At 42.3% G+C, this 27305-nt stretch overlaps 1 protein-coding gene across 2 annotated transcripts in view; it reads left to right on the top strand.

Moving 5' to 3' along the window:
* The window catches only part of NECAB3 (N-terminal EF-hand calcium binding protein 3), a 160906-nt gene that overhangs the window by 11233 nt on the left and 122368 nt on the right, over positions 1–27305 (top strand). For both annotated transcript variants that reach the window (XM_075349931.1, XM_075349932.1), the window contains exons 3-5: positions 1512–1620; positions 8173–8198; positions 16987–17084. In XM_075349931.1, coding sequence (XP_075206046.1) covers positions 1512–1620; positions 8173–8198; positions 16987–17084 — 233 coding nt within the window. The remainder of the gene's footprint in view (positions 1–1511; positions 1621–8172; positions 8199–16986; positions 17085–27305) is intronic.

The following is a 27305-nucleotide window of genomic DNA, read 5'->3' as shown; positions in this document are numbered from 1 at the left end:
AGTATAATTAAAGTCACACAGCAGCATCTATGGATTGTTGACTTCTTCAAGCAAATGTTAATGGAATCTTAAAGAGGTGGTTTACTACTCTATAATAGTTGCCACATCTCTGTAAGGCCCCCTTCACACGTCCGTGAAAATCACGCGCGTGTTTCACGGACGTGTCAAAGGTGTGTTTTCCTCTCCGTGTGCCGTGTTTGTTTATGGCACTATGTGTGTTCTCCGTGTGTTATCAGTGATAACACATGGAGAACGAGAACTTTCAACTCACCTGTGCCTGGTGTCGCTGTCCATGGTGCTGATCTTCGGTCTCCGGTCCTGCCGACTCCCCGCTGCTGCTGCTGCTACCGCCACAGTGAAGTGAATATTAAATGAGCATAATGAGCGGCGGTCGGCAGCAAGTGACAGCAGCGGCAGATACAGCAGGGCTGGAGAAGGTGAGTAAAGGTTTGTTTTTTTTTTCTCTGACATGTGAGTTTTCTCCGGCGCATGTCACACAGGACCGCATCCAGAATACATCAGTGTGGTCCGTATGCGGGCCGTGTGACACCCGTGCTGCCGGAGAAAAACGGATATGCATCCATGTGGAGCACACGGGCTCATGTCTGCTCCACACGGAGGCACAGGCCAATGGCTGCACATGTGCGTGCACATAAACCCATTGATTTTAATGGGTTTGTGTGTGCCCGTGTCTCCGGTACATGCGGGCACGGACCTAGCACGTACCGGAGACACGTGCGTGTGAAGGGGGCCTAAAACTGATAGGAAAAGCTTTTTCTGAATACCTTGTTCAGCCAACTTCCAGTTAACCCAACATCACTGAGCCCGGCCCCATTCTCCCTGAGTGACTGGGCTGTGGGCGGTGTTTCCCCGCTCGTCACAGCTCGGCATCACAGCCCAGCATCGCTTCTGCTTGTGGCGCTCTGTGGTGAAGTAGAGAGCAGGCGATATCCTGGGCTGTGATGAGCGGTGAAATGCCGTCCACAGCCTAGTCACTCAGGAAGACTGAGGCCAAGCTTGGTGATATCAGGTCAACTGGAAGTTGACTTGACATTACCAGATCTCAGAGGTCACAGAGCCTGGGGAGGGGTCACTTCATAGGGATGAGCTGACCGCAATAGCGCCGCTCAGAGGCAGAATTGGCTAAACAAGGTATTTAGAAAAAGCCTTCCCTATCAGTTTTACAGAAAGGGGGCCCACTATTGCAGAGTAGTGAACCACCTCTTTAAATATCCCAAACAATTCTCCATGTTTGCAGCCTGGCTGATTTTTATAAAAAAAACAAACACACAGCACTTTCACCATAATTGAGAAAATCTAGACAAAAAGTGACAAAAATATCTCATGTGAATCCATCCTTTAGACATGTCCACAAGTGATGAGGGGTCTCCTTCCTCCCACTATGTTATTGCTGAGCTTCATTAACTATGAAAATGTGTGGGAGAAAATAGATTTGCACTGGATGAATCATTACTTTATAATTAATTGTATATAACATGTATTTCCTGTAGATGACGGAAAACTGTCCTTCGAAGAATTCCAGAGCTATTTTTCTGATGGGGTTCTGAATCAGGAGGATCTGAAGAAAATGTTCATCCGGATAGACAGTCAGCAAACCAAGTGAGTGACGCAAAGGAACATGGAGCATATTTACTAAAACTGGCTGATTGTCATGAGGAAGAATGCAAAAAGTAGTCATATTGACATTGGTGGACACAGACAGAACAATATATAGGCCCCTTTGCAGTCCAATAGCTCCACATAAAGCACAATTCCACCCGTTTAAGAGGTAGAATTAGCCCCCTTATCTCTTGGGAGCCTGTGTAGCTTCTAATGAGGGTACAAGCGGAGGGTCCAGAGTATAATTGAAAGATCTCAGCACTCAAATGGACAAGAGAAGATATGAGAATTTTGAAAAAAAAAATAATTTGATAAACTGCAAAAATGTGCACAAAAGGTATAGCAAACCCGACGTTTCGGCTTTACAAGCCTTTCTCGAGGTTTTGGTGGAAAGAGGAGACACGAGTCACAGGTGAACCGCCAAGCAAAATTTCAGAGGTGCCACATTTTTGCAGTACAAAAGGTTCAACCGGGATCATGGAATATAGTTTTGGGGAAATAGTGCCACTGCTGGTGAGACCCTGGGGAGGAGGAGACGTCCTGGTGAGGCAGTATTGGCAATGGAGATGGTGGCTTGTAAAGCCGAAACGTCGGGTTTGCTATACCTTTTGTGCACCTTTTTGCAGTTTATCAAATTAAAAAAAATTCAAAATTTTCATATCTTCTCTTGTCCATTTGAGTGCTGAGGTTATTATTGTACTATATTTGTTTACCTCAATAGCACCTACCTACAGAGTGGTAGAGCCTGATTTACCTTATTTGCTATAATTGAAAGATCTGACAGGAACAATACCTAAAACCCACTGTGGATGCAATTACAGTGCCTTGCGAAAGTTTTCGGCCCCCTTGAATTTTTCAACCTCTTCCCACATTTCAGGCTTCAAACATAAAGATAAAAATTTTAATGTTATGGTGAAGAATCAACAAATGGGACACAATTGTGAAGTTGAACGAAATTTATTGCTTATTTTACATTTTTTAAAAAAATAAATAACAGAAAATTGGGGTGTGCAATATTATTCGTCCCCTTTAAGTTAATACTTTGTAGCACCACTTTTTGCTGTGATTACAGCTGCAAGTCACTTGGGGTTTGTCTCTATCAGTTTTGCAGAGAGACTGAAATTCTTGCCCATTCTTCCTTTCCAAACAGCTTGAGCTGAGTGAGGTTGGTTGTAGAGCGTTTGTGAACAGCAGTTTTCAGCTCTTTCCACAGATTCTTGATTGGATTCAGGTCTGGACTTTGACTTGGCCATTTTAACACCTGGATATGTTTATTTGTGAACCATTCCATTGTAGATTTTGCTTTATGTTTGGGATCATTGTCTTGTTGAAAGAAAAATCTCCATCCCAGTCTCAGGTCTTTTGCAGACTCCAACAGGTTTTCTTCAAGAATGGTCCTGTATTTGGCTCCATCCATCTTCCCATCAATTTTAACCATCTTCCCTGTCCCTGCTGAAGAAAAGCAGGCCCAAACCATGATGCTGCCACCACCATGTTTGACAGTGGGGATGGTGTGTTCAGGGAGATGAGCTGTGTTGCTTTTACGCCAAGCATATCATTTGGCATTGTGCCCAAATAGTTTGATTTTGGTTTCATCTGACCAGAGCACCTCCTTCCACATGTTTGGTGTGTCTCCCAGGTGGCTTGTGGCAAACTTTAAACGACACTTTTTATGGATATCTTTGAGAAATGTCTTTCTTCTTGCCACTCTTCCATAAAGGCCAGATTTGTGCAGTGTACGACTGATTGTTGTCCTATGGACAGACTCTCCCACTTCAGCTGTAGATCTGTGCAGATCATCTAGAGTGATCATGGGCCTCTTGGTTGCATCTCTGATCAGTCTTCTCCTTGTTTGAGATGAAAGTTTTGAGGGACTACCGGGTCTTGGTAGATTTGCAGTGGTATGATACTCCTTACAGTTCAATATAATTGCTTGCACAATGCTCCTTGGGATGTTTAAAGTTGTGGAAATCTTTTTGTAACCAAATCCAGCTTTAAACTTCTCCACAACAGTATCACGGACCTGCATGTTGTGTTCCTTGGTCTTCATGATGCTCTCTGCACTTTAAACAGAACACTGAGACTATCACAGAGCAGGTGCATGTATACAGAGACTTGATTACACACAGGTGGATTATATTTATCATCATCAGTCATTTAGGACAACATTGAATCATTCAGAGATCGTCAATGAACTTCTGGAGTGAGTTTGCTGCACTGAAAGTAAAGGGGCCGAATAATATTGCACGCCCCAATTTTCAATTTTATTATTTTTAACAAAGTTTAAAATAAGCAATACATTTCGTTCAACTTCACAATTGTGTCCCACTTGTTGTTGATTCTTCACCATAAAATTAAATTTTTTATCTTTATGTTTGAAGCCTGAAATGTGGGAGAAGGTGAAAAATTCATTGGGGGCCGAATACTTTTGCAAGGAACTGTATATGATAGTCTGAGGACAGAAGGCTGTTTTGAAAGAATTGTATGTCTGCTTGTCTCATTTGCATTTTGCAGCTTGGTTCATTAACCTATAAATACCTGATACTCATTAGCACATGAACATCCAATATATCTGATTAACATATAACAGATGGATAGAAATAAATATGGTACGGTATCTAGGTAGAACATACACAATGTAGGGCTAAATATATTCTAGAATTTAGATTTTGTACTGCAACAATTGTTGTCAATGTCACTAACTTCTGATTATTCCTAATGGTGTTACTTATAGAGTTCTTCAGGAAAGTGGAAACGTTATTGAATGTCCAATGTGGGTAGGGCTCACACTGACCAAACACTGATGAAAATGGGATCCAAACCAATGATAACCAACAGTTATTACTTACTAGCAAAATCACTCTTTCTAGTAGAGCTTGTAAATGCTACTCGGAATTTGGCCAGATGGCTGGTTGAGCCAGCTATAATGCCTGTGGTCCTGTGATGCTGCCCTCACTTCTGTCATTGGAGAATGCACAGTTTGGGTCAGCGGCACGACCATGCCGCTGATCCAAACTATCAACCAATCAATAGCAGGAAGTCAGGAGGAAAAGGAGCAGTGTGCTCCTGAGCAATGATCTTCAGACAACCCCTTTAAGGTTACCTGTCTGTGGTTTAAATGGCTGATTGGTGTATGTATCATGTATACTACCAGTCCAGGAGTAAATATATTCTTCAAAAATGGTCATACTGAAAAATAACATTTGAAAATGTTTATTTTACTTTATTTAGTTTTTTAATCTAAATTGTGCTAATTTGTTTTCCTATGTGCGTCACTGGAGTAAGATGGCCTTAACTCATGTGCACGCCGTTTAATGAATTACCTTACTTTAATCTAACTTTTGTGCACCTCCACCAGTAATTTGACTAAATTCAGGGACTGGAGTAGATTTCGGACAAAATTTACACCACAAAAGTAGCAGAAAGTTTGATGAATTTGTCAGGCGCGCTCTGTTCACCTCGTGCTGCCCCAGCTCCATCCATATTATTAAGCTGGACGGAAGTGGTGTAAAAATACCAAAATTTGAAACTGGCAAACACACCTTCATGAATCTGGCCCTTAGGTTGTGTGCGCACGTTGGGTTTTTTTCTGTGTTTTGGCTGCGTTTACAACTGCACTGTGTCATTGACAAAATGCATGCGTTCTGATTCCCCAGCAAAGTCTATGAGAATCATGCAAAATCTGTGTGCACGATGCTTTTTGAAACGCAGCGTTTTGATTGTCAAAAATTTGTTAAAATCTCTGCGTTTGAAGAAGCAACATGTCAATTGTTTTTGCCATTTTGGCAGCGTTCTACACTCAATGAAATCAATGAGTTGTAGAAAAACACTGCCAAAATGTTAAGCAGTGCGTTTGCACTGCATTATTGTTGCGATCCGCATCCGCAGGTCTTTTATCTTTCTCTCTCTGTCGGTCGGTCTGTCGGTCTCTCTCTCTATGTCTCTATCTCTCTGTCCATGTCGGTCTCTACCTCGCACCCCCTCTCTCATACCCACCGATCCACGATCACCGGCGCGTCGCTGCACAGCGTTCACACTGTGGCGGTATTTCCTCTTTTGAAAATGCTGGCTGCTCATTAATCAATCACGTATTCCCTGCCTCCCCCGCCCACCGGCGCCTATGATTGGTTACAGTTAGACACGCTCCCACGCTGAGTGACAGCTGTCTCACTGCAACCAATCACAGCCGCCGGTGGGCGTGTCTATATCGAGCAGTAAAAAAAAAAATAATTGAAAAAAAACGACGTGTGGTCCCCCCAATTTGGTTACCAGCCAGGGTAAAGCAACACGGCTGAAGGCTGGTATTCTCAGGATGGGGAGCTCCACGTTATGGGGAGCCCCCCAGCCTAACAATATCAGCCAGCAGCCGCCTGGAATTGCCGCATCCATTAGATGCGACGGTCCCGGGACTTTACCCGGCTCATCCCGAATTGCCCTGGTGCAGTGGCAAACGGGGTAATAAGGAGATAATGGCAGCAGCCCATAGCTGCCACTAAGTCCTAGGCTAATCATGGCAGGCGTCTCCCCGAGATACCTTCCATGATTAGCCTGTAAGTTAAAGAAAATAAACACACACATCCAAAAAATCCTTTATTTGGAATGAAAGACAAAAAAACACCCTCTTTCACCACTTTATTAACCCCTCAAAAACACCTCCAGGTCCGACGTAATCCACGCAAGGTCTCACGACGCTTTCAGCTCTGCTACATCGGAAGATGACAGGAGCGGCAGTAGAGCACCGCTGCTCCTGTGAGCTCCATGCAGCAATTGAAGTGAGTCGCGCGATCAGCTGTGCTGTCACTGAGGTTACTCGCGGCCACCGCTCTCAGGTGGAGGACTGCAGCTGTGGCCGCGAGTAACCTGAGTGAAAGCACAGCTGATCGCGTGGCTCACTGCAGTCACCCAGGGGATTTGAGATCACAGGTTTGATCAAGCCGCGGCACACGCACAGAGCCGCGCAATCACAAAGAAGTTGGGTGAAGTTCATCCGAGTTCATTCTGATTGCGCGGCACTATCTCGCAGTCAGCCATGCTCTTTTTGACAGTGTGGTCCCACTCGTCTCTGCTGCAAGTCTATGGGGATGCTGCAGAGCCAAGTGGGAGCGCACTGTGAAAAATATGCGTTCTGGATGCTTTTCCCACTCTGTCTATGGCAGAGCAAGCATCCAGAACGCATGAATTCTCCAGGAATGTGCGCATGTTGTGTTCTGCCGAATGCGTCTCAGAACGCAGCTTTTTCGGCTGCGTTCTGAGACGCACAGGCAGTGACTTACACGCTGCGGAATTGAACGCAACGTGCGCACACAGCCTTAGAGTTTAAAGGTAACCTGTCATGTGAAAAAACTCTATGAACCTGCAGCTATGGGGTTAATCTGCAAGTTAATAGTGTTCTGAACTTAGAGCTTTGCTGCCGGGAGGAAATTAACTTTTTTCCTCCAAGCGGCATTCGGCTCCCGGTCATAGCTGTGGTTCCAGCCTGGGTTCAATCACCGCTCATTATACAATGAGGGGTGACTGTAAGTGCACCCCCTGTGCTGACTGACAGCTGGCATATCTTTATACACTGACCAGTGACTGTAACCGCGCCGGTGCCACCTCTATGTCTGGATACCGAACACTGCAGGAAAGAATAAAGTTATTTTCCTCCCAGCAGTGGGGCTTTAAGTGCATGCGCCGGGCAGGTTCAGAATGCTATTAACCCGCAGATTTACCCCATATCTGCAGCAGGGTTCTCATCATGAATTTTTACTATTTCTGAACAGTTTATTAAAAAAGACAATTTTTTATGGACTCATTGGAAGACCAAAATAAATCATTATGCTTATAAGTAATACATGTATGTCTACAGACCATGATTTTGATATGATGATATCAGCTGCATTCACTGTAAACTGTAAAATGATGAAAATTACAGTCAGAATAATCTGTTTAAGTTTCTACAGCTTAAATAAATAGAAACCAAAACACAGATACCTTAAAAAACAATTTACGCACAGGGCAAAAAATTGTGCCATTTTTACAGACTATACTGGAATTTCTGGATGGTTAGCAACCCAGATCTACATGTGAATAGCGTTTTTCACTTGATAGGTTCCCTTTAATGATACATTTCTGACTTTCTAACACTACTGTAGGGCGCTTAGGTCATGCTCTTTAAACAATTGGGGTAAATAAAAAAAAAGTTTGGCGTGGGATCCTAGGCGCCCCCTAATGGTGGCTGCATGCATTATCCACATCGCAATGAGGATCGCAATTTTTTTTCACCATTTGTAAGATTAGTGCTTGGGGCTGAGTTTTGTTTCTCTGTCTCTTGCCTCCGGCTGCCTCTTTGTCCTCGCTGTATCAGAAAAGCTCCAACCTTAGAATGATATAGAAGACATGTATCAGTGCACTTTGGACCAAAACACAATATAGTATTAAAAAAGTGCTTTGAGTATAAGCAAATTGTGTATAATTAAATGGACTCTCAGATCTTGGAATGCAATTTTTTTTTCAAAATTCATTTTCCTGAATGTTCTAATTTTTGTGTTTTTTTCTTTTTTTTTTTTGTAGTAACATGGATACAGAGCTGCTATGTGGTAAGCATTATCTTCTAAATTAGGCCTAGATACATCATATATTACATTTTTATTTTAAGCCAAAATAGAAACAGTTATATACTCCCGGATTACAGGGATACAGTTGAAACCAGAAATTGACATACACTATATAAAAAGACACATATGTATGTTTTTCTCACTATCTGACATAAAATCAGAATAAACCTTTCCTGTTTTAGGTCAATTAGGAGCCAAAATTATTTATATTTTCCAAATGCCAGAATAATGAGAGAGAGAGAGAGAGAGATACAGAGAAAGAGACAGAGAAAGAGAGAGAGAGATAGAGAGAGAGAGAATGTTTAAGGCATTTTTATTACTTTCTGTATTCAAAAGTTTACATACACTAGTAGTACTATGGCTTTAAACAATTTGGGACAGCCCATATGATGATGTCATGTCTTTGAAAGCTTCTGATAGGTTTATTGGTAACATCTGAGTTAATTAGAGACACACTTGTGGATGAATTTTAATGCACACCCGAAACATACTGCTTTGTGTAGCATCAGGGGAAAGTTCAAAGAAATCAGCCAAGATCTCAGGGAGAGAATTGTGGACTTGCACAAGTCTGGTTCACCCTCTGATGGAATTTCTAGATACCTGAAGGTGCCTCGTTCATCTGTACAAACAATAATGCGCAAGTACAAACAAGATGGGAATGTCCAGCCATCGTGCAGCTCAGGAAGGAGACGGGTTCTGTGTATTAGAGTTGAACGTGCTTTGGTCAGACATGTGCATATCAACCCAAGCACAAAAGCAAAAGACCTTGTGAAGATGCTGGCGGAAGCTGGTAAGATTGTGTCATTATCCACTGTGAAATGAGTACTGTATCAACATGGGCTGAAGGGCCACTCTGCCAGGAAGAAGCTATTACTCCAAAAGAAAAATAAAAAAGTCAGATTAATGTTTGCAAATGGATGCAAGAACAAAGACCTTAATTTTTGGAGACATGTCCTGTGGTCTGCCAAAACTAAAATTGGACTGTTTGGCCATAAGGACCATAGTTAAGAAGGAGGAACAAAGGAAAAGCTTTGAAGCCTAAGATCACCATCCCAACTGTGAAACACAGGGGTGGCAACATCATGTTGTGGGGTTGTTTTGCTGTAGGAGGGACTTGTCCACTTCACAAAATACAGATGGCATCATGAGAAAAGATTATGCGGCAATACTGAAGCAACATCTCAAGACATCAGCCAGGAACTTAAAGCTTGAGTGGACGTGGGTCTTCTAAATGAACAATGACCCGAAGCATGCTGCCAAATTGGTTACAAAGTGGCTTAAGGCTAACAAGATCAATGTTTTGGAGCGGCCATCACAAACCCCTGCTCTCAATCCTATTGAAAATGTATGGGCAAAGTTGAAAAGGCAGGTGTGAGTAAGGCGACCTATATACATGGCTCAGTTACACCAGTTCTGTAAGTAGGAATGGGCCCAAATTCCTACCAACTATTGTGAGAAGCTTGTGGAAGGATATCCAAAATGCTTGACCCAAGTCATACAGTTTAAGGGCAATGGTACCAAATACTAATGAAAAGGATGTAAACTTTTGACTTTGCAGAATGTAATAAAAATGCCTTAAAACGTTCTCTCTCTCTCTCATTATTCTGGCATTTGGCAAGTGTAAATAATTTTGGTTCCTGATTGATGTAAAACGAGAAAGATTTATTCTGATTTCATGTCAGATAGTGAGAAAAACATGCAGATGTGTCTTTATAGATAGTGTATGGAAACTTCTGGTTTCAACTGTATTGTTTGGATTGCAATAGAATATGTTTTAGATTTTTTCAATTTTATTTTAAGACTAGCTGTAGTATCCGAGCATTTCCTGGGATAGTAACTGTCTCTCTGTCTCTCTCCCAGTCTTTGTCTGTGTGTTGCTGTCTGTCTGTCTGTCTGTCTCTTTCCTTGTCTGTCTGCGTCTGTGTCTCTGTCTGTCTGTTTCCATTTCTCTGTCTGTTTTTGTATCAGTCTATCTGTCTCTATCTTTGTGTCTGTGTCTGTCTGTCTATCTCCGTGTCTTTCTGTCTCTCTCTATCTCTGTCTGTTTCTCTCTTTCCCCGTCTGTCTGTTGCCCTGTCTGTCTCTTGCCCCATCTGTCTCTTTCCCCGTCTGTCTCTTTCCCCGCCTGTCTCTTTCCAGGTCTGTCTCTTTCCAGGTCTGTCTCTTTCCCCGTCTGTCTCTTTCCCCGTCTGTCTCTTTCCCCATCTGTCTCTTTCCCCGTCTGTCTATTTCCCCGTCTATCTCATTCCTGGTGTGTCTCTTTCCTGGTCTGTCTCTTTCCAGGTCTGTCTCTTTCCCCATCTGTCTCTTTCCCCGTCTGTCTTTGTCTTTTTCTCTGTCTGTCTCTTTCCCCGTTTGTCTCTTTCCAGGTCTGTCTCTTTCCAGGTCTATCTCTTTCCAGGTCTGTCTCTTTCCCCATCTGTCTCTTTCCATGTCTGTCTCTTTCCAGGTCTGTCTCTTTCCAGGTCTGTCTCTTTTGCCATCTGTGTCTTTCCCCATCTGTCTCTTTCCCCTTCTGTCTCTTTCCTCGTCTGTCTGTTTCCCCGTCTGTCTCTTTCCAGGTCTGTCTCTGTCTGTCTCTTTCACCATCTGTCTCTGTCTCTTTCACCATGTGTCTCTGTCTGTTTGTCTCTCTGTCTGTCTCTATCTCACTGTCTCTTTCCCTATCTGTCTCTGTCTGTCTCTCTCTAGCCGTCCTCACACATAAGCTTCTTATACTAACACTGTCCTTTGTTCCTATAGCAACCAATCACAGCTGCTATTAATAAACTGTAGTTCCAGGCTCCATTCACTTTAATGGAGGCATGTTTTTTGGAGAGTAACTGTAAAGCGCGGGGTTAAATTTTCCTGTCAAAACATAGGTGTCTGTGCAAAATTTTGTGATTGTAAATGCGACGGTGCGGATTCCTTTAGTGGACATGCATACATACATACACAAACACACACACACACACACACATACACACACACACATACACTCAGCTTTATATATTAGATTTACCGTTCCTTTAGATTTATATTTAAATCCCTTTAAAGGCGTTTTCCTTAGAATAGATCATCAATTTCAGATAAGTGGGTATCCGATGCTCACTACCCCATGACTCAGTTGATCTCTGGTGTGGTAGATGCTGGAAGTTCCCAATTTATTGACTTAGTAAACCAGTGTTTCCCAAACTCCAGTCCTCATGGCCCCCAACAAGTCATGTTTTCAGGATTTCCTTACTTTTGAACAGGTGATGGAATCATTATCAAAGCATCACCTATGCTATATTAAGGAAATCCTGAAAACATGACCTGTTGGGGGTTGTGAGGACTGGAGTTTGGGAAGTGCTCGTTCTTACTACTACAGCTCAGCTCCATTTGACGTGAATGTGATGTGCGGTACCTGGAACGGGCAGTGCATGAACCCGGATCACAGCAGATTAGTACTCTCTGTAGTGGCTGTTTTCAGGTAATGCACCTGTGCTCCAATTAAAGTGAGTTACCTGAGCCACAGTATTTCAGATTAGCCACTACAAATTGTATGGCACTGGCAGTAGGTCTCAGTTGGTGCAAAAAAACAAAAACTGCATCTCCAAATAGAACATAGCAAGTGTGAACAGGAGCCAACTGCTTTAACTACACAAAACACAAATGAAAGGATACAGCAGCACTCTATAAGCGCTAAGATACACTGGGTACGGAAAGTATTCAGACCCCTTTACATTTTTTACTCTTTATTTCATGGCAGACATTTGTTAAATTCAAAAAAGTTCATTTTTTTCTCATAAGGCTATGTGCCCACGCTAGAATGTCCCTGCGGATTTTTTTGCCTGAAAATCCGCGACTTTCGCGGCAAATCCGCACCCGCGGATTTGCCGCGGATTTGCCGCGGATTTACCGCGGATTTGCCGCGGATTTTGATGCGGATTTTTTTTTTTTTTTTCCCATTCAAAGCCAAAAATCCGCACCAAATCTGCACCAAACAATTGACATGCTGCAGATTTTTCCGCATCAAAATCCGCGGCAAATCCGCCGCGGAAAAATCCGCAGCATGGGCACAGCATTTCCAAAATGCCATTGAAATGGCTTGGAAGTGCTGCTGCTGCAGATTTTCGGCAAATCCGCGGTAAATCCGCGGCAAAATCCGCGGTAAATCCGCGGTAAATCCTGTAGCGTGGGCACATAGCCTTAATGTACACTCTGCACCCCATGTTGATAGTTAAAAACAGAAATGTAGAAATTGTTGCAAATTTTTTAAACAAGTAAAACTGAAATATCACATGGTCATAAGTATTCAGACCCTTTGCTCAGACACTCATATTTAAGTCCCATGCTGTCCATTTCCTTGTAATCCTCCTTGAGATGGTTCTACTCCTTCATTGACCATGTGATATTTTAGTTTTTCTTTTTTAAAAAAATGTGCAAACATTTCTACATTTGTTTATTTTTCTGACAAGATGGGGTGCAGAGTGTACATTAATGAGAAAATAAATGAACTTTTCTGAATTTACCAAATGGCTGCAATGAAACAAAGAGTGAAAAATTTAAAGGGGTCTGAATATTTTCCGTACCCACTGTATATGCAAACAGAGAATATATAAAACTGCAGTTTAGGGGTGTAGGTGCCTGGTCTTGGTCCTCCAATAATCTGATATTGATATCAATTGCCCTCAGATTGCACTATAGTTAAAGGCCGCTTTACACGCTGCGATATCGGTACCGATATCGCTAGCATGGGTACCCGCCCCCATCGGTTGTGCGACACGGGCAAATCAATGCCCGTGGCGCACAACATCACCTAGACCCGTCACACTACTTACCTGCCTAGCGACGTCGCTGTGATCGGCGAACCGCCTCCTTTCTAAGGGGGCGGTCCGGGTGGCGTTACAGCGACGTCACTAAGCGGCCGCCCAATAGAAGCGGAGGGGCGGAGATAAGCAGGACGAACATCCCGCCCACCTCCTTCCTTCCGCATTGTGGGCGGGATGCAGGTAAGGAGATGTTCCTCGTTCCTGCGGTGTCACACATAGCGATGTATGCTGCCGCAGGAACGAAGAACTACATCGTTACTGCAGCAGCAACGATAATCGAGAATGGACCCCCATGTCACCGATGAGTGATTTTGCATGTTTTTGCGACGATGCAAAATCGCTCATAGGTGTCGCACGCAACAACATCGCTAAAGCGGCCGGATGTGCGTCACAAATTCCGTGACCCCAATGAGATTGCTTTAGCGTGTAAAGTGGCCTTAAGGGTCAGGGGTATGAAATGTAAGCCAGATTCACTTTTGGTCTTCATTTTGTGAGAGACCCTTTAACTGCAGGGCCTTTGTGCAATGTCCATGTCCAACTGCCTGTTCTGCATCTCGTTGGCCCACTAGTAAATGAAGAGTGGATGGCCTTGTGGATTTCCAATCTCTTTGACACATTCTAGTGAAAAACTGTTACATTTCTTCCCATAATTTCTGTTTCTTTTATACTAGCGCTAGATCTCTGCTATTACTGCCCATATCTGCAGAGTATACATCTAATGGTCTTATGGGATCCCCATTTGTAGGTTTAATGCTCGGAGCTGAGTTTTGATTCTCCGTCTCCTGCCTGCGGCTGACTCTTTGTACTCACTTGCTGATTTCAAGATCCCGCATCCTTGTTATGTCTGATCTAGCGAAATTCATCAAACACCTAACCCTATGGCACCTCTCCTGAGGAATGTTGATTTAATGAAGTGTGTGACTCATTTTAACCCTTCTCGCGGTACAGAGAGGGATGATATTCTGAAGTCACTTCAGCCTTCAGCCAGCGAGGATGACATTACATCAGAGGCTCGCGCTCACATTGGAAACACATCTCATTTGACATGGACCTCGCGGCTCTTCCATCATGATGAACACAGTGATTCTCTTTAGACTACAAGACGTTTGTCAGATCAAATTCTTAAGGGTTTCATGTGAACTAATTGGTGGAGAACTATAGATATTGTCTCCAATTATTTCAAAAAAGAAGATTCACAGGGGAGGATAAAGTTGTGATACAAAAGAAGATGCAATGAAAGGAGAGGGTTGCTTTACAATCCCCGAATGCCTGGACACATGCGTCAGATTACTGCTATCGTTACTGATGATAGGACTTATTGGTTAATCAGTTTGGCCAGCAACTAGCAAAGGTTACCTGTATGGTCATATACTGTATATAGAATAAAAAACTGCCTTATTCTAGTATAAAATAAGCAAATATATGCACAGACAAGGCTCATTCACACAGCCATACAGATAAGTGCTCCATATAAAACCCGGGGGGGGACAGCACCAGTAGAACGTCTCATATGAGGCACTCCGACGTGTTGTTTTATCAAACATTATTGTAATACAGAGTTTTCTGTCCTAGAACCATTACTACTAGGTGAGAATATTATTGTAATATGGAGCTGTATCTAGGCCCATTACCAACACAGTGAGCACCTACAGGTCCGTAGTATGGAGCCGCATGGACTGTCTATGCCACCATACACTGATCTAAACACATTTTTGCTTTCTACCATGGTTTTTACTTTCTCTCTCTGTAATTCATTCTCCTTTTTCCCTTACTCTACTTTTCATAATTCTTTTACTCCATCAGCATCATCAAATTTTAATAATACTCATAGTTTAATTAAAGTCTCACTCACTAATTGAGTTTTGATAAATACTTGTATTCATCATGAAATTACAATTCTGAAGTAGTGAGAACTCTATGCTGCTTTATTATTCTTCCTGAATATTTATGATTAAATTGACAACTGGGCGTTACCCTCTTCACAGGCAGGAAATGGTATGTCACTACAGAGTTTGACACTGTCAGCACCGATTGGACAATTTCAGAAGGTGCAGTGACACACCCCTGAGGACTAGGAACATGGTTCTGTAGCTGTCAGCTTATTACAAAGTCATTAATAGGAATAAAAGAAGTATTAATTTCTGAATTGTTATTACATAGGGACTATAAATCTATGATAATACAGATATGACAGGAGCGGGGACATTTTGTTGGTGTTATTTTATCCTGTTACCCAGTATAGTCTATGCAGGATGCGTAGTGACTGCATTGCGGAAATTACAATTAGTAACCATTAGTCATGACCTGGAAAGGAAGCTTTCTTTCTGTAAGAACAAGTGAGAGTAATGTGCCCGGAGCTTGTATGGTGGTACATAGGGTTCCTATGTTTCACAATACAGAGCCTGAGGAACTCCATGTTCTGCCGTTTGGACTGGCTATGTAGCACACTATGACATAGGTGTTCTGCCCTTAAAGAAATCCTTCTCCCTGTAATATGGCATCAGATGGCACATACCACAATTTATTTTAATTTTGGATTTCATGTCACCAAGTAAAATCAGAGACATGCAAAGTTACCATTGGGTGCCATATTTCTTTTCTGCTTGGAACTTGTAGAGTGTTAGATATAAATAATTGGCATAGGGTTTTATACCTACATGGCCGGTCCAAACGAGAGAACATGGGTCCTACATAATGACCTTATGGGTGATAAAGGAGTAAGGTCTCCGAATGGTCATTATTAACTTTATCCCAGGGAATCTTGGGTTCCCTAAGACCAGGTGGAAGATGCACTCAGGCTTGAATTGTGTTCTCAACAAACTTTAACCCTAAGGAGAAAGGTCTTAGAGTGGTCCTCATTAAATTTATCTCAGGGAAACTTGGGTTCCCTAAGGCTCTGTGCCCATGTGTGCCTATTGCATGCAGTTATGCTGCGTTCTGCACTTCAACGTAACTGCATGCGTCTTGCGTCCCCAGCACAATCTATGAAGATTGTGCATTATCCATGCGCACGTTGCTTTTTAGAACGCAGCGATTTGCATGCTGACAAATCGCTGCATTCTAAAAAGCAACATGTCACTTCTTTTGTGCGCTTTGAATGCAGGTCCTGCTCTGTCTATGGGAGAGGCTGCATCCAGAGCGCATGAAATCGGCTTTTCAGTATGCAGTGTTTCTGCAGTGATTTGAAGTGCACATGTGCTGTTCAAATCGCTACAGAAATTTCTGCAGGGACAGAACGCAACGTGGGCACATAGCCTAATTAAAGGGTACTTTACACGCTGCGATATTGGATTTGCCCCCGTCGGTTGTGCGACACGGGCAAATCGCTGCCCGTGGCGCACAACATCGCTAACACCCGTCACACGGACTTACCTTCCCTGCGTCGTCGCTCTGGCCGGCGATCCGCCTCCTTTCTAAGGGGGCGGTTCGTGTGGCGTCACAGCGACGTCACACGGCAGCCGTCCAATAGCAGAGGAGGGGCGGAGATGAGCGGCCGGAACATGCCACCCGCCTCCTTCCTTCCTCATTGCCGGTAGACGCTGGTAGGAGATGTTCGTCGTTCCTGCGGTGTCACACATAGTGATGTGTGCTACAGCAGGAACGCCGAACAACATCGTACCTGCAGCAGCAACGATATTAAGGAAATGAACGACGTGTCAACGAGCAACGATTTTTCACGTTTTTGCACTTGTTGATCGTCGCTCATTGGTGTCACACGCTGCGATGTCGCTAACGGCGCCGGATGTGTGTCACTAATGACGTGACCCCGATGATATATTGTTAGCGATGTCGCAGCGTGTAAAGCACCCTTAAGACCTGGTGGAAGATGCACTCAGGCTTGAATTGGGTTCTCAACAAATTTTAACCCTATCACTAATACTATGTTTAAACATGGATGCTAACTGCATCACTATCATAGTAATATATGGATCAAAATAGTCTATAATGTTACATTGATGGTTACGCATGTATTTCAGACTATTTCTCTGAATATTTGGGAGAATACAAGAATGTTCTCGCTGCACTGCAGAATCTGAATGTGACAATACTGACTGCCATGGATAAAACCAAAATGGTGAGTAAACAGGCTTAGTATGTATTAATCCAGCATGGAATGAAGCAGTGTGCAATGGAAATTAATGTAAAAATGCCCAAAAAAGATACAAGAAATATGTAATTTTGTACTGATGATACTTTTTGAATATAGCTAGACTAGTTTGTTGGTAGTCAGTTTGTTTTGTCTTCCACATGTCAATTTGTATTATTCTTTCCATGACTTATTTTCCCAGCCAGCCTCACAGGCTTTTAAAAGGATTTAAAAAGCAATTGTACAGAAATGTTTGAAGAGTAGGAGGTGAGAGTTTGCGCTATGTGTATTGGTGCATGGATGGGACTCCATTTCTTCCAAAAGTAGTTACAAATGCTTCATTGGCGTCAGTGCCTTTTGTTAAGGTTGTGGAGGACTGTGGTATGTGAACCCTGTTAGCACTACTGAACGTCTACTGAATGAGGATGCAATGCAGGAGCCAAATCTCATGGCCATTAGTCATTGTAGTATTTTCCACACTGTCGGAGAGGTTTTTTTTTTACAAGCAGTTGTGTCCTGTCACCTATTAATAAAATGTCCTCAAAACATAATTATTTAACCTGTTTGAATATATATATAAATGTACAACATTACGATGTGAGCTCCCTCCACGTGTGACTGACACAGACTATATTAAATAGCTAGCATCCGTCTCTAACTGCAGTGGCCACAGCTGAGTTCTCAATACTGCTGTCAATCTCTGACAGTGACAATTAACTGATCATAACCAATACAAGCGTGCGCTTGCTCATGTTGCCACCCCGTGAAGCGATTTCGGGCCACTTATGAGTTAGAATGACAGCCAAGGGTCTGCCTAAGGCACCCATTGCCGAACTTTTAGTGCCCCTCTGAAGCACAGCCATATGCTCCACTACTAGAATATTGCAATATATAGTATAAGCAATTAGAGAATCACAGGTTCAAGTTCAGTGAGAAGATTAAAAAATAAAGTAAAACGTTATATATATATATATAAATATATATATATATATATATATATATATATATATATATATATATATAGTACAGACCAAAAGTTTGGACACACCTTCTTATCTCTAGAACAACTATTAAGAGGAGACTTGGGCAGCAGGCCTTCATGGTAAAATAGCTGCTAGGAAACCAAGGCTAAGGACAGGCAACAAGCAGAAGAGACTTGTTTGGGCAAAAGAACACAAGGAATGGACATTAGACCAGTGAAAATCTGTGCTTTGATCTGATGAGTCCAAATTTGAGATCCTTGGATCCAACCACCATGTCTTTGTAGAAAAGGTGAATGGATGGACTCTACATGCCTGGTTCCTACCGTGAAGCATGGAGGAGGAGGTGTAATGGTGTGGGGGTGCTTTCCTGCTGACACTGTTGGGGATTTATTAAAAATTGAAGGCATACTGAACCAGCATGGCAACCACAGCATCTTGTAGCGGCATGCTATTCCATCCGGTTAGCGTTTAGGTGGACCATCATTTATTTTTCAACAGGACAATGACCCCAAACACACCTCCAGGCTGTGTAAGGGCTATTTGACTAAGAAGGAGAGTGATGGGGTGCTACGCCAGATGACCTGGTCTCCACAGTCACCAGACCTGAACCCAATTGAGATGGTTTGGGGTGAGCTGGACCGCAGAGTGAAGGCAAAAGGGCCAACAAGTGCTAAGCATCTCTGGGAACTCCTTCAAGACTGTTGGAAAACCATTTCCGGTGTCTACCTCTTGGAGCTCATCAAGAGAATGCCAAGAGTGTGCAAAGCAGTAATCAAAGCTACTTTGAAGAACCTAGAATATAAGACATATTTTCAGTTGTTTCACACTTTAAGTATTTCATTCCACATGTTTTAATTCATAGTTTTGATGCCTTCAATGTGAAACTCCAATTTTTAGAGTCGTGAAAATATAGAGAACTTTGAATGAGAAAGTGTGTCCAAACTTTTGGTCTGTACTGTATATATATATATATATATATATATATATATACAGGATATAATATTTGAAATCACCCAGCTTTTTTTCAATATTAAAAAAACTGAAAGGATAAACATATTAGGTATCGGTATGTTCATAAAAGGCTGGTCTATCAAAATTTAAAAGGAATGTAAGAAAAAGAATTATGGTTTTTAGGTTACCACTCCTCCATAAAAAAATGCAATAAAAATCAATCAAAATGTCTTATAGATCCAAAGACGATATCTATGAAAACAACAGCTTGCCACACAAAAAAACAAACCTTCATGCAGCTCCATTGATGAGAAAATGTAAAACGTTATGGATCGCAAACAATAAAGACTTAAAGTTTTTCCTGCCAAACTTTTGAATATTTATTTAATCACTAAGATAAAATGACTTTTGAAATCATAGTGAGAAATCATTTGAGTTCTGTAAAAGCAAACCCCAAAAACTGTCAAAATTGCAATTTTTTGTCAAATCACTGCGCTTGCAAAGTTTTCCCCCATTTTTCAAAGATCATATGGTAAAATAAAAGGTGCTATTCAAAACTACAACTCGACCCCCCCAAAAATAAGCCCTCATACATGTTGGTTAAAAAATGAAAAAGTTTTTGCTTTTTGAAGAAAAAGAGGAAAAAGCAAAAGGGCAAAAAAAATAAATGCCCAGGGGTGAAGGGGTTAAAGGACCAATCTTAGTAAAAAGAAATAAAAAATTGAGGTGATGACATTGTCACGGCAATTATGGGTGCCATTCTGGGAACCGCTTCATGTCACAAATGAATGCCTTAGGTCACACTCACCACCAGTTCGAAGTATAACAAAATTCCCCAATTATTAGGAGAAAGTACTATATTTTTATATTTTATACAGTCCCAGTTTTGGGCATAAGAAAAAGATAATATATACAAAATATAGACATCTTATTGTTTGTATTAGAATTTTACTGCTGAGTGGATGCATTTCATTCTTCCATATAACTGGATATTAATTTCAACTAGTGTTTTAATAGATCATTTCATCCCTTTGATTAACATAGTGTGGGTATACTGCCATGAGAGGGTTTGTGTGTGTGCACATCTCTTATCTATATATATAAATAAAAAAAATAATGAGCATTGCATTCCTTTTCAAGGAGAAATGTAGATAGTGTGTTAACTCGAAGATCTGTGCATGTAGAAAATGTATCTTCGCAATTTGAACATAGACCCATTGTGCTGAAATCACCATCTGAAAACACCACGCAGAAGACAAAATGGATATGCTAATATACCCCATACAAAATATATCTGTAATAAGGCATTTGATAAACAATGACTAATTTTTTTTTGCACTGAAAGAAGCACCAGCTGACAATTCGTAAACCGTGGAAGGTGATGGTAGACATAGGGAAATTCATTTGTTGGATGAGTATTACCACGTGCATTATAATATAATCTGTGACTAATTAACACAAAAACTGAAAAGCAATTATTAATTCTCTTCAATCCCAATAATAATGCGCCACTACCGTTATGAAATGAACAGCATATCATTGAAAATGAGAAAAATAGACGTCTCTGTGGGTTTTATCATAATAGCAATGAGTAGAAAAATTATGAAAGATATTTTCAGACCCTCTGTATATATTTTTAGGAATATCCTCTGGATTAATATTTCATAAAGTTTAAATCTATCCATCGATTTAAGCAATTTGTTCTAATTCCCAGGAAATGATCCGTTGCGCGGTCCCATGACTTCAACTTCATCTGCTCTCCAAATTGCGGATCGTCGTTAGTGAAATAATTTGGGGAGCAAAGTATAATACACCCACACAGTGTCAGACTGAGGAGAAGCAAAGACTGACACAACTTTGTAGCAATGTGAAGGTTTGAAGCTAAATATTAGTTATAACACAAAGACATGTTATTTTCAGCCTAGCAACAGGACCTGGAATGCTCTCCTCTAGAGAGGGGAGAACATAGCACAGGCCTATAGATCAAAGCCAGAACGCAGCAGAGAGAACACGGATGTGGCAAAGAATTGCTGCTAACATGATTGTAGAACTTTATAGTTCATCGGTCATGCAAAGAAATACAGTTCCTTTCTTGTATGCGCTTGACTGATCGAAGCTAATGATTGGCATGATGCATAGATCAACTTTGATGCCTCCTAAGGATCATGATGGCTGGTGATATGGTGAATCTTGCGTCTCGTTAGTAGAACATAATAAACTCCATGAAGATCGGTTACAACTATAAATAACAGAAATTAAGTAGAAGAGGTAAAAGAAAGATTTCAAGATAAAGATTCATAGTAAATACATGTGCCAACTATACTTATATATTTACAAAAATGTTTTACCCATACACAACACTACTACAGGCACACATCCTACAAACATACATACAACTCCAGAAACACGGACATGTAAACATACAGTATACAGACATACTCATTCACAAACATATACAAAGACATGTACGCAGATATATTCACATAGCGGCATATACATAATTGAAGACATACCGTATTTTTCGCTTTATAAGACGCACTTTTGTTCCCCCAAATTTTAAGGGAAAGTAGGCGGTGCGTCTTATAATCCGAATATACAGGTCCAGGGGAGGTGGGGGAAACTCTGGAGCGGTGCTGGGGGCTGCTGGTGGCTGGTGGAGGCTGGTAGAGGCTGGTGAAGGCTGCACGGGAGATCTCCTGCTCCCGCTCATATTATATGCACTGCTGCTGTCCATCACCGTGGTGCTGAAACCACACCGCAGCGATGGGCTGGGGGAGTGGCGCATATTATATCTGCCTGCGCCCCCCTTTGATCGCACATGCCCCCCTGTGTTAGATATGGCCCCCATGCTGCTGCCCATCCTAAAATAAAAAAGCTTTACTTACCTCCTCCAGCGTGTCTCCCCAATCTCACTGCTGCCGCTGTGATCAGGCACGCAGAGATCATGTCACTCTGATGTACCGATCACATGACAAACACCGAGAACCAGGAAGTTCAGGAGACTTGTGCCAGCTATAGGAGACTTGTGCCAGCTATAGGAGACCTGTGACAGCTATAGGAGACGTGTGCTAGCTATAGGAGACTTGTGCCAGCTATAGGAGACCTGTACCAGCTATAGGAGACCTGTGTCAGCTATAGGATACTTGTGCCAGCTATAGGAGACCTGTGCCAGCTATAGAAGACTTGTGCCAGCTATAGGATACCTGTGCCAGCTATAGGAGACCTGTGCCAGCTATAGGAGACCTGTGCCAGCTATAGGAGACCTGTGCCAGCTATAGGAGACTTGTGCCAGCACAGGGGGACATGTGGCATCACAGGGGGACGTGTGCCAGCACAAGGAGGCTATATTCAATATAAGGGGGCTATATCCAGATTAAGGGGGCTAATTATAGGATGGGGGGCTATAAGAGACATATACCCTATATGATTTGTTAGACGGACACTGGCATTATAAGACGGACCCCATTTAACATAAAAAAAGTCTCTTTTCCTTCACCAAATTTGGGGGTGCGTCTTATAATCAGGTGCGTCTTATAAAGCAAAAAATACGGTATACACAAACATATATACAGTATATACAGCTCCGCAAAAATTAAGAGACCACTGCAAAATTGTCAGTTTTTCTGCTTTATCTCTTTATAGGTATATTTTTGAGTAAAATGTAAATTGTTCTTTTATTCTATAAAAAACTGACAACATGTCACCGAATTTCCAAGCAATAAATTTTGTATTTATTTTCTGAAAATAAGAAATGGTCAAAAGATAACAAAAAAATGCATTGCTTTCAGACCTCAAATAATGCAAAGAAAACAAGTTCATAATCATTTAGAAACAACAATACTAATATTTTAACTCAGGAAGAGATCAGAAATCAATATTTTGTGGATTAACCATGATTTTTAATCACAGCTTTCATGCGTCTTGGCATGCTTTCCACCAGTCTTTCACACTGCTTTTGGGTGATCTTATTCCACTCCGGGTGCAAACATTTAAGCAGTTCTTCTTTGTTTGATGGCTTGTGACTATCCATCTTTCTCTTGACTAGATTTCAGAGGTTTTCAATGGGGTTCCATACAAAGGTCTATGAACAGAATCCGGCGCAAAAGGGGTAGGAACAAGCGCTACACGTACTCACCGATCACCGGGCAGCTATCACACTGCTCCCGCAGTAGGTCTTTGTTCTCCCTGAGCCGGCCGCTCATTAGGCTCATTTCATATTTACTGCTTCCCTGCTCACCGGTGTCTGATTGGTTGCAGGCAGACACGCCTCCACGCTGGATGACAGCTGTCTGACTGCAATCAATCACAGCCGTTGGTGGGCGGGTCTATATCGTACAGTACAATAAATAATTAAATAATTAAAAAAACGGCGTGCGGTTCCCCCAATTTTCATACTAGCCAAGATAAAGCCTGGCTGGTATTCTCAGGCTTGGGAGACCCACGTTATTGGGAGCCCCCCAGCCAAAAAATATCAGCCAGCACCCGACCGCAATTGCCGCATCCATTAGATGCGACAGTCCCGGGACTTTACCTGGCTCATCCCGAATGCCCTGTTGCGGTGGCAAACGGGGTAATATATGGGGTTGAAACCAGCTGTGTAATGTCACCTGGCCTCAAGCCCTTGGGGTTAGTGATATTTACGGCATCTATCAGATACCTGACATCACTAACCCAGTCAGTAATAAAAAAAATAGATGTCAAACAAATTTTTATTTAAAAAAACACTCCCCAATACATTCCCTCTTTCAGCAATTTATTGGAAAGAAAAAGCAAATCCGGGTCCAGCGCAATCCAATAAGGGGGTCCCACGACGATCCATACTCACTGTCCCAGTCAATGAAGAACAGAATGTTCCCCATTGGCTGGGAGAGCAGTGCCATGACTTGAGCTAAGCTAACATCATCAGGTCAGCCCAGGTCACTGCAGGGCATGACGAGCGCTGACTTCATAAGGTTAAGTAGGTACATTACCTGGGTAATGAACGCCGCTGCACTCCTGACGTCAGCGCTTGTCACTGACTTTCATTGTCAGCCGCATTCCCAAGCGAAGTATCACAAGCTGCATGTGATGTCACCGCTAGCCGCAGTCTCGGGACGCTCGCGAGAATTGATGTGAGAAGCCGGCGGACAGGGAAGTCAGTGATGAGCGCTGACGTCAGGAGTACAGGACTTCATCACCGCAGGCAATGAACTTTGCTAACCTCCTAATGTTGGCGCTCGTCATTCCCGCAGTTGCGGACACTACTGTGCTAGCAGATGCTGACACACTGCAGTGCGGGCAGATGCTGACACACTGCAGTGCGAGCAGCTGCGGGGCTGGCGTGGGAACAGGACATAGACTGCAGGGGCCCCCGATGGAAGTCACACGGAAGTGGTTGCGTGCAGCTTCCGGGCATATTGCGGACGCATTTATTTGTATTGAGTCACAGTCCATTTTTACGGGACAGAATAGGACATGTTCCATAATAACGGAACAGACCTACGGCATCCGATGTGTTTTTTTTTGTAAGAACTGATGCACACGAAAGTACATCTGTGTGCCAACTGATCCTACACAAAGACTTTGAAAAGATGGACCTGTCAGTAGGTCCACAAAAAAACAAGAACTGAACCGAACAGACGGAGCGGTCGTGTGAATGAGCCCTTATTGGGGGTGTCTTTACTTATGAGGTTCAAGGACAACACATCTTCTCCTTGTTTGTCTCCCATCTGGCCCATGTAATTAATCGAAGATCCTTTTCGGTGGGAAGGAGGCAGCGCATGCTGGGTGAAGTCAGTATAACAGACAAAGTAAAACAGGAAGGTCCAGCTCAAACTAACAATTAACTTCTTTATTGCTTCAAAAATTCAAGTACATGGGACATCGAACATTCACAAGAAAACCACTAAAGTAGCGTATGCATCAACGCTTTTCTGGTGTGCTTCCACCCTTAATCATAATTATGGGTATATCAGGAGGTATATAGGAGTGTGCTATCTGCGTCCTCAGGACTTTTCTTCCTGCTCCACCTCAGTTTCCTATCGGAATACCCATAATTATATCACAACACTAATGGATCTTCTCTTGTCAGTAATATACCACCGGGGGTTGTTTGATAGGATTTTCCTTTCACATAAACCTAATTACCTTCAGTAAAACATAAAATAGCACATTTACAGCTACATATTCAAACAAACAGAACATTACAAGATGTATAAAGGTGTGTGATATCCACCCTTGAACTAATTGATTGGTACAGGGAAGAGAATGTTTCTACCATCATGAGTCCTTGTTTTTCTTGTGTTCATGTAACCATCATTTCTTTGTTATTATTTTCCTGTATATCAGTCCCAATTTGGAGATTTCCTATAAGGTCCATGTGAGATAGTTCAGCACTATGGTATGTAGTAATAATTCTGCTGGTGCTGTGACTCTTTACAGTGGCTGCTGTGTATCCAAATGGGTTTTCCCTCAAGCTTCATGGAAGTTGCTGTCGTTAGGAGAAGCTGGTATGGCCCATCAAATCTTGGCTCGTGGCTTTTTCTCGCTTGTCTTTTTAGTACCACCCAGTCTCTTGGCTTGAGACCATGTGCTCCTGGCACTGATTTAGGATCTGGAATTGAAGAATACACCTGTTTATCACATTGTTTAGTCAATTATATAAATCGTATACATTACTGGTGAGAGTATCATGCTGTATGTGAAGTATATGTGGAAAATATAATCCTTTTCTAGATGCTAAATGAAAAAATATCTTATATGGAGACCTATTTATTAAAAAAAGAAAAGCAAGCAAGATCTCCCTAATGACCTCTCTTATAAAATATGTACCTTCACCACTTCAGGAATCCCATTTTTACATACCACCTCCATCATGAGTTTTTCAGCAATAGTGTTTTCTGCACTGGATATGGCTCAGAACAATCCTGGAAAGAAATTTACACAACAAGCACAAACTCATATAAACCTACTTGTGGTAGATATATATAATTAATTTGCAATTTCTGGAACAGTAGTGCAGACAAGGGGTGTGTTTCTGCGGGGTCTTTACAGTTTTTCCTACATTGTATTAGGCACATGTCTTACAAGAGTGGGTGTGTCTGTCCATCTGGGTACTTAAACCTGGTGCCACCCATACCTTGTCTACCAAAGCACATACTTATAACTGTCTTTCACAGATGTGTTAGTCCATGGGTTACCTGGGCCATCATTGAATAGAGAGCTTGTGGCAGAGAACCCTTACTGTGCTTTTTCCGTAGACCTTCTTCACTCAGCTGGCTCCCTGCATTTTGCACTCCTTTTCCAGATGAACCTTTCTTTTCTTTAGGGATTTAAGAACATCAGGAGAGATGGTGCCACTGAGGTCCTGGCCTGCATTGATACTAGACTCTCAAACTCTAGACCTCTTCTCTGCTTCCTTGTTGGCTGCATTTGTACAAGCATTTCCTCTGGCTCTATCACTGTCAGCTCAGGTGTGAGCCTTATTTTCACTATGTCAGGCTTATTTGATAACACAGGAGCGTCCATCCAGGCTTGTACGCTCCCTGCGGTCTTTATAGGTTTCTTATGTGATGTTAGGAAATATCTGCTGCATATATAACAATATTATTATTAAAGATTTGCTGCCTATATACACATTTGGTCATATTACCCTTTGCCGCTCTACATGTCTCAGAGAGGGCCTACATCTCTGCCTAGTGTAAGCTTAGCATAGCCAATATAGAATTGACCAGAATCTTGGTATCTGGATTAGAGATGAGCGGATTCGTTGAAGTTTAGTACGGCGGGTTCATTTCGGAGTTAAGATAGATTTTGGTTTCAGCCCCTGAATTGACCTGAACTCCAATGAAAGTCACTAATTGAGCAGTTCGGGTCTCCGCTCACATGCAGCCAGCCATAAAACGAATACTTACGGGAGCAGGCGGGCAGAGTTTTTCCATTTTTTTTTGGTGCCCACTACATCCGATCATGCTGTTGTTACCACCAGTGCGAGCCGTTCAAACACCTCGCACTGGGCTGAGCACCGAGTGTCAGCATGCACAACGATGTTTGTTTGAGTGGTTTGCATACATAAAGCACCCAAACTCCAAACCCGAACTCTGTTTTTTGTAAAGTCAGTGTTTAGTACAAACATCAAACACTGAACCTTGGGTTTGCTCATCTCTAATCTGGATCCATCTACAAAAACTGAAAAGCTGCATTAGCAATGAGCTCATCTGTAACATGTTGAACCCCTGTCATTTCTTGTTTCATCAGAGCAATCATGAGCTGTATGTATGTCTGCTGTGTTCTTGGT

The sequence above is a fragment of the Anomaloglossus baeobatrachus genome, chromosome 5 (genome assembly GCF_048569485.1).
Source record: "Anomaloglossus baeobatrachus isolate aAnoBae1 chromosome 5, aAnoBae1.hap1, whole genome shotgun sequence".
Taxonomy (NCBI): Eukaryota; Metazoa; Chordata; class Amphibia; order Anura; family Aromobatidae; genus Anomaloglossus; species Anomaloglossus baeobatrachus.
This window is presented reverse-complemented; position numbering and strand designations above follow the sequence as displayed.